The sequence below is a fragment of the Galendromus occidentalis genome, unplaced genomic scaffold, assembly GCF_000255335.2.
Source record: "Galendromus occidentalis unplaced genomic scaffold, Mocc_1.1 scf7180000075612, whole genome shotgun sequence".
NCBI lineage: Eukaryota > Metazoa > Arthropoda > Arachnida > Mesostigmata > Phytoseiidae > Galendromus > Galendromus occidentalis.
In genome coordinates this window covers 694,015-701,990 of record NW_003803602.1, presented here as the reverse complement: position 1 = coordinate 701,990, position 7,976 = coordinate 694,015, and the positions used below count along the sequence as shown (strand labels likewise).

The window sequence follows — 7,976 nt, the reverse complement described above, 5'->3', positions numbered from 1 at the left end:
CGTGCGAGCGTGCTTGCGATTGTTTTCTTCCTCCGCTCGTCCGTCGCTCCTCCAGTGCGCCGGATAACGCGTGAACGGTATTCCGTACTGCCAGCCGTGGTGGCGAACCGCCACTGCTGGTGTTCCATCGTCAAAGGTGACAGAGTTTGGTGTTATCAGTTCCGAAGCATTTTTGCCGCCGTGGACTCAAGATGATGTCGCGGCTGATGCTCATGATCAGGTTATAAAAGGTGCTGTAAAGGATACCTTGTCGACTGGCCGTCGTGGACAACTGACTTCCACTCAATTAGGTAAGTGGCATCGTCTCCAGCGCGGTTTCTTGTTCTCTCTACCGCGTCGTCGGTAGGCGACACCAGTCAAACTGGTTGGAAGGCCACCGACGAACAAGTAGTGTTTTCCTTTCGATGTGTGTGTTGTGTTGTTTTGATCGAACGACCGACCGACCGACTGACTGAATGACTGTTAAATGACTGACTGACTGACCGACCGACCGTTTGACATGCCTGACTCGCCGAGCGACCGACTTACCGAACAGTCGGCTGACCAAGTGGCTGACTGACTGAGTGCCCCACTGGCCGAGTACCGCCCTCGTTGTTTTGTACATAACCCTGAGGAGGAAGCGAAGGCCACTGAAGCATGAATATTAACAAAGTCTCGTCACATTCCCATCATCGCCCCCGATCCATGCCTGCCGAAGGAGATCGGGACATGAGTGGGACTCATGGAAAAACTCGCGTCATGGGAACCATCGCCTGAGCGAGAAAAGCCGAAGGCCTCCCCAGCTAGAGTCGTGCGTCTCGAAGGGAAAGCTTGGTCCCGGAACTTAATTTTCCCGGAACGAGAAGACTGATTCAATTATGGATGGAGGTAACGAGTGGATTCTGAACAAAATCGAAAGGGACAACAAGAAATATCCTCGCAACCTCCGCATCGGGTGAGTTGACGAAAGTTTCCATCGAACGTGTCTGCAGGCTTTCGAGGTCTCGGACGACACATCCAGAGACTGCCGATATCCCCGAGAAGAGAGCTCCTCCGAATATGGTCCAAATTAAAGTCGTCTACGACGTGACCTCCTCGAGTGCGATCGCGGTCCGGGAAACTCCGATCGGGCAGCTCATTGTCGGAAATTTGAGCGGTCGATGGATCCGCTTTTCGAGGAACGTTGAGCCTCAGCGGCATCGATGTCCTCACACGGATCTGGGAGACGGAATTCGCCAGATCCTGCGGGAAACCCGGTTTCTAACTTCCCACGTTCACTCATCGAGGATCACGATGGGTCAGCGGCCTGAAGCGACTGAACGAATTGCGGAAGACGCAAAGTCTCACCTCTTGAGGAACCGGTTCCCTGAGGAATCCGGGTGTGGTCGGGCTTTTTCTCCGCTCCTGGCAGATGAGTTTCGGGGAATTCAATGATGTAGCAATAATCATTCGAACGGAATAGCTCGGGTATTCGTAGCATGTCTCGAACCTGCGACGCCGTCGGTCGTATACGACCCTGAGTTTCCCGTGACAGGCTGCCGTGATTCCCTCGCGGGGCACACTCAAGAGCTCAGGCGCTTCATCTCGGGCATCAACGTTCCGGTCGAGGAATACCGGGAGCAGCGCACCGAGGTATTGGGAGAAATATGCACATAGATGTCATCGGCTGATTAGAGAAGGCGGTGGCAGCTGAGCTCGCAGCAGCAGCAGCTGTAGAGTTGCACCGATCATAAAGTAGGCGACGTTTGACTTGAATCGCCGCCCGCTGAGCAACAAAATGTTTCCGTGCGGCGAATGATCCCGTCCGGGAGGAGGCAGCTGTTCCCGTGCTCGTTCGTTCCTGTTCGAGAAGGACTCTGCGCAGAGAAGATAGCGAGTCTCCTTTTGAACGCACGAGTTAGCCTCTGAACGCAAGCCTTCGAAGAATCAACTGAGCTGCCCCAATTAACGGAGCAGAAACAGAGTGGCTCGAAGGTGGACAAGTCCGCCGTCGTCTTAACGAACCGAGCTTCCTCTCAGCTCAAACAACGGATGACATCGGTGCGTGGTCGAGTTATCTATCATTTTTCGCAAGGGAGACCGGACAATGTCCCGTCCCCTCAATCCTCCGGAACAGCCGATCCATCCATCCTCGATCGAGGACGGATGCCGCCGTACGGGCCGTCTCGAGACTCGCGTCTTCCGGCGGGAGGGTGCACGGTGAAGTCGGCCCAGCGGTGACGGGTTCCCCACACTGCGCCACGACGTTATTCTGCGTATGCAGTCTAGGTGGATGCTTGACGCTCGTCTCTTCTCATCGGTGATTCTTGAACTTCGCGATGTCGAGCGACTCATAAAGTTAACAATCAATATTTCACCTGAGGAATTCCCTTTTCCCGAGTCATAAAAAAATATCCAGCTCGATCCCCTCTCCGCGCGACTGCATGGTCTCGCCCGCATTTTAAAGCTGTCCGTCCTTTGCGTGATAAGCTCTTGTCTGTGGCTGTAGTAATTTGCCGTTTGATTAGGGAAGGCGGGCAGACTTCGTCGAATCGGGGAGTCCATTTAACCTCGGAGGATTTCCGGCGTGGAGTTCGTTCTGTTCTCCGGGATGACGTTTCTATGCATCGAACGCGCAAGCTCCGGTTGCAGATGTTACGGCTCGAGAGGTTCGACGGAGTACTCGGTCGAATGGGAGAGTTCTCGAGTTGCCGACTGAACCTATCGTTCGACGTGACCAAGGAATATTCCATTCGACGTACTAAGCATAACATTGACGGGGCGTTCAGCTCAGCACAGCAATTCTCCAGCGATGGATTTCTTCGGGCTGGCCTGTCAGTAATCCGATTCGGTGAGCAGCGTCCAAGTCGTGATGATTGACAGTCAGCCACGCTGAGCCCAGGGCTGCCGCGTCGGTTATCGAAGTCGTGCTATCGGACGCGAAACGCGGAGAGAGAACGGGGAAAGAATGAGTATCGATCGAAGTATCTGTTCCGATGTCGGGAACGGAGGGAATAGTCTCCTCCGGGCAAGAGAGGGGCATCGGCGTGGGAAGGGAACGGCTCTTTTATGAGCCGATAAGCCGAGCTTAATTCGCACTTGGTCCGAGCTTCCCGGTTGGTGGCTCAGGTGCACGAAATCCGAATCGAGGCTCGGGCCGACACGACGAAGTTCGGCCGGCGATGCTAGGTAGCTGACGGATTGAGGAAAGCCGAGTGCTGATGCCGACGTTCGAGAAGGGTTGGAGCGACGACGAAAACGTTTTCGCTAACGGGACCATGACCTGTAATAGCGCGTCTCGGATGTGCTCACAGACCAATTTGTATGCTGCAGTTCCTTTTCCGTACTGCGAGTGGATTTGCTCGGGTTCGGCCTAACCAGAGCTAAATTCAATTTTCATCCCGGCTCTTGGTATTCCACTCGCGAGTTGAGTGGACTACTGTCTGAAGAGGTGTGCGAACGTACGCTCATCTCGCGCCCACCTTTCGCTGGGAGACTCTCAGTCAGTCCGTTGAAGTACTTGCGTCCACTTCTGACAAAAGCGGACACTAACAATGGCGGTGACGACGACGACGAGGGAAAAGAAGAAGATGGAGAGGCCCGACATTTTCCCCCGACCCCACGATTTAATCGCGTCCTCCTCTCTCACTTGCTCACTCCGGATAGACTGGTCAGGAGTGCTCCTTCTGAAGCGAAGAGATCAGACCGTAAATTGTGGCAAATCCCTCCATCTCAGGAAGACACGGGAATAATCCAGTGGATAGAGAATTGTTCAAGTTCGTCGGTGGAAATTCTAGATTTCACTTTCTCTTCCGTGATGAACGCCGTATCTGCGCTATTCTTGATCGCTCTAATTTCGCTGTCACTAATTTCCGGAAAGCTTCATCGCCCGATCCGAGCTCGATTAGCAGTCGACGGAGACGAGCCGGAGCGCTCAGATGCAGGCGTAAGCAAGAATGATGGCAAGTTATCGCATTCTGCAGCCTCCTTTCTACGCGATGGAAAAACGCAATCTGATTCGATGTGCCCACTAACGAACCCCCATCTCGTCTCTGTGATCGTTCCGTTCAGGATTCCATGTTCGTTTGTCGTCCCTGCCCTGATCTCCGTCCTTCTACAAATACCTCCGAGATTCGCTCTCTTGGACCGAAATAGCCTCGGCGGTTGTTGTATGCAGATGATGAAATCGATCGGATGTAGGCGATTGAACAATGGAATTTGATTGGAGTTGCCCTCCCCCGTTTCTTGATTCGCTTGCTCGACAGCGACCTTTGAATGGAGTCCGTATGTACATACAATGCGTTGCCCGCCCTAACTAACGAGCCCCATTCTTGCCTGCTTCTCCGTCTGCTCCATTTTCTCCAAGCGGCTCCCCCCCCCCTGCTCTCATAGGATCAGGGAAACGCCTCGCTCGTCACTCGCCGAGAGCCTCGAATTCGGCCATGCAGGTCCAGATCCGTCCGGTCGATATTCATCCATTCCGATGTGGCAATGCATTCATGATGGCGAGTGCGGGCCATCGATTAGCTCCATGAGGTCCCCGAGAGAGGCGTCTCCGAATAAAAAATGGTCCGGCAATAGAATCCGTAATGGAAGAGATATATCTATCGTTCCCGGACTAGCTTGTTCATCGGCATCCGCGGCGTTCAGACCTCGAGGGAATGGAGAAAGTCCGAAAACGTCTGCGGCACCGGAAAGAGAACTCGAGTCCAGAGTCGGGGACTCCCCGGATTGTAGACCGCGGGAACGATGGGAGGCGATAGCATCGGCGAAAGCCATCGCGAGAGATTTTCTTCTGGTAAACATTTCCGTTTTCAGGACGACATATCTTCGCTCAACAACGGAAATAGCTGACACAAGCCGAACATCTGAACAAACAAGCCGACCGACGGCTGGGAGACTCAAGCTCACAAAACTCATATGAGGGATGAAACGATGCCTTGCCGGGCTCAGTGACGGCGCGGCGCCGCGGCGGAGGGGAGCGCTGTGGTACTTATGTGGCACTAAACACTACCACCATGTGTTGAGCGTTGGCACCACGTGGTTCGGAACCTATTGGCTGTGGAAAATTTCTCTCTGATAGGCACTCGCCGTAGACCGGACAGTGCACGAGCCGGGAGCGAGCAGCGCTAAGAGGCATCAGTTTTATTGGACAGTCCTGAAGACCAGTGCTCGCGCGCTCTTTCTCCGGTGAATGGTCAGGCGACCACCGACCGACGGTCGCTCGTTGGCTGGCTGGCTCGCTCGCGCGCTCGGTCAACCAGTCAGTGTTCGTTTGGGCTGAATGCGGTGACGGGAACGGCGGCATCCTCAGTGTTGAGTGGAGCGCTCTCGCGCTCGAAAATGGCTGAATACGACGAACTGTTCCAATTCTTGGAGCCCTCGTCTCCGGTATTGTCGAAAAGTCTGGCAATAAGCTATGTGGTCGGACTGACAGCGACCGACGACGGCCTGAACTTGTTCCGATCGAATAGATCTTTCGAGGAAGCGCTCTGTCGTTTGGTGCGGGAAGAACAGAACGACTCGATCAGGAGCAAGGCGTTTGAGGCCTTCGTCAATTTATCCTCGCATCGAGACCTGGCTTCAGCCGTTCTGGCCGACAGAGGAGACACCGTCAGAAGCCTCGTTGATGAGGCCGCAGATGTGGAGCGCGCCAACGTTCAGCGGGCCTGCGCGATCTTATCGAACCTCGCGCAGAGCGAGGAAAACGCGGCCAAGCTGTGGCTCATTCTCAAAGCGGACGCTGACAAACTCATTAACGCGTTCTGTTCGACTAGCGATAAGGACTTCCTTCAGGACCACATAGGATTCCTGTTTTCCAACCTGACGGTTTTGGAGAGCGCCAGGACCTGGTTCATGGATCGCGAGTCTCGTCGCATCGAAAAATTGATTCCTTTCATGACTCTGTCGACGACCGCCACGCGGAAGCACGGAGCAATCGGCACGATCCGGAACTGCACGTTCGATACTTCGCATCATCAATGGCTCCTCGACGATGTAGACCTACTGCCGCGACTCCTTTTCCCGCTAATTGGACCCGAGGTCGGGAAGAATCTCGACGAGGAGGACATGGAGCAACTGCCTATCGATTGCCAGTATCTCGGCTCGGAAAAGAAGATGGATGAAAATCCAGACATTCGACGCATGCTCATCGAGTCGCTGAATCAGCTTTGCGCCACGCGTTTCGGGAGAAAATATCTGAAAGCGAACGGAGTGTATTTCGTGCTCCGCGAGCTACACAAAGTCGAAAAGGATCCCTCTGTGCTCGTTTGCTGTGAGAACCTCGTCGATCTTTTGATACAGGATGAGCCGGAGTGCGACAATCTCAAGGAGCTCGAGATTCCACCAGAGATCGTTGAGAAACTCAACAAACTCGATGTTGAAGCCCAGAAGGAAGATTGAGACGATGTTTGTACGCTATACCGTGTGTTGGAAGGTTCAGTTCAAGATGACCGATGCGGACGCTCATGAGAGGAAGAAGCGAGAATAAAATAGGGTGCCCTGTTATACATTAAAATTCGTGTTATCGATCTCGATATCGACAAGTCTCGAGGAGTCTGTCTTAGCATATGTACACATCATGCTCGTGGTCGCAGCGAGAGGAGAATCTCGCAGTTGTTAAGCAAATGCCAATACCACGTCGTCCTTGGGTCGATTCCTGCAGCGTATGATGTTTCTGACGCGCTTCGCGATGCCCTGCAGAGAGGGAAAACACGAAACGGATCAGATATCCGAGACGCTGTTGACCGATGCGTGGCGGGAAGAGTTCGCCGCCCCGGAGGATGTCCCGAGTGCGAACTCATCAAGTTATCATCATTTTCGCTTTCTGCCTGCGAGGAATTCTCTTCGAGGTACAGAGAATGACTCGTGGAACTCTCCGGGACTCCAAGATGGTACAAATAAGGAGTCGACTATATCCGGCGCAAGATTTTTTCCGCGTTTCGTTAGTCTTGATGAAAGGGCAGCTCCATATGGGCTGCGTTGGGAAAGAGTGCGGCGGAACAATCCTTCGCTTGTTGAGCGGCAGGGGACGGATACAGCAGAGATAAAAACGACTTCGACCATAATTTTGTGCACCGAGCGGCGAATGGAAACGAAGCAGAAGTTGGGACTAAGAGTGAGATCAAAGCTCGGTTCGCACAGCAAGCATCGTCGCAACTCCCGCGATCCGCTGTTTGCGTGGTTGCCAGGGTGCCATTTAGTGGAAGCGATTCGAGGCGGTACTTTCCCCGTCGAGCCAGGATGCAGCGAATTCTGCAACAATTACCCATAACGACGCGAGCTCGCAGCGACTTCTCGCACATTACCCTGTCTGCGCATAGATTGACCATTTCTCCGGATTCATGGGAATTTATCGGCCATTATCGACTGGGCATTGATCGGTCGTCGATATTAGTATCGCGCTCTCCTGGGAGCTCCCTGCCGGGAACCCGATCCTTCGGAATCTGTTCCGACTTCGGGGAGTCATGCAGGGAGCAACCGATCGAGTTCGATTACGCATTCGGATCTGCTGTTCATGTATTTATGATAAGAGAGACGCCATATGGAATTCTTCGTCCTCGGTGAGATCACGACTCGTGGCACTCACGAGGCGTCGCATGTCGAAAGCCAAACAGAATTACGCATGGAGTTGGACCTTCTCGTAGCTTAGCCGGCGGCCAACAGAGACGCAGTCGGGGAGCTAGATCGGATGAAAGAATCGAGAAAAACATCGACCTCCAGCCAAACTGCCATATCGCGAAAATTATCGATTGGCAAAGTTTTCGAACTCCGACAATGTCAGAACAGAGTTTTCCACCGAGCGGAGTCCGCGACCCCTATCCCCCACTATGCGGAGCTTTTCGATACGGCTGCGATCGGCTCCTACGCTCGGTTGGGCGATTATTCCTCCGGAGATTGATCGCGGTTGCTTTCTTTCCGGAATTCAGTGTCCACTTTTTCTTGCATGAATCTCCCTCGTCGCTGTCGAGCCGATTTGTCTCGCAGGAATTCAATTCCTCTGAACGGAGTCAATTATA

At 53.5% G+C, this 7,976-nt stretch overlaps 2 protein-coding genes across 2 annotated transcripts in view; both read left to right on the top strand.

Annotated features, from left to right (window-relative positions):
* Positions 1 to 857: 857 nt before the first annotated feature.
* LOC100901857 (inactive phospholipase C-like protein 1) overlaps positions 858 to 7,976 on the top strand; it is a 35,155-nt gene continuing 28,036 nt past the window's right edge. Inside the window, 1 exon segment of the mRNA XM_018639957.2 lies at positions 858 to 934. Within this exon segment, the coding sequence (XP_018495473.2) occupies positions 858 to 934 (77 nt within the window).
* LOC100902150 (protein HGH1 homolog) lies at positions 5,037 to 6,450 on the top strand. The gene has a single exon (XM_003737764.3). It carries the CDS (start codon positions 5,302 to 5,304, stop codon positions 6,358 to 6,360), a length of 1,059 nt encoding a protein of 352 aa, XP_003737812.1. The 5' UTR covers positions 5,037 to 5,301; the 3' UTR covers positions 6,361 to 6,450.

What these genes read in the sequence shown, in the direction of transcription:
- LOC100902150 (XM_003737764.3), top strand. Translation starts at nt 5,302, where the DNA reads ATGGCTGAATACGACGAACTGTTCCAATTCTTGGAGCCCTCGTCTCCG.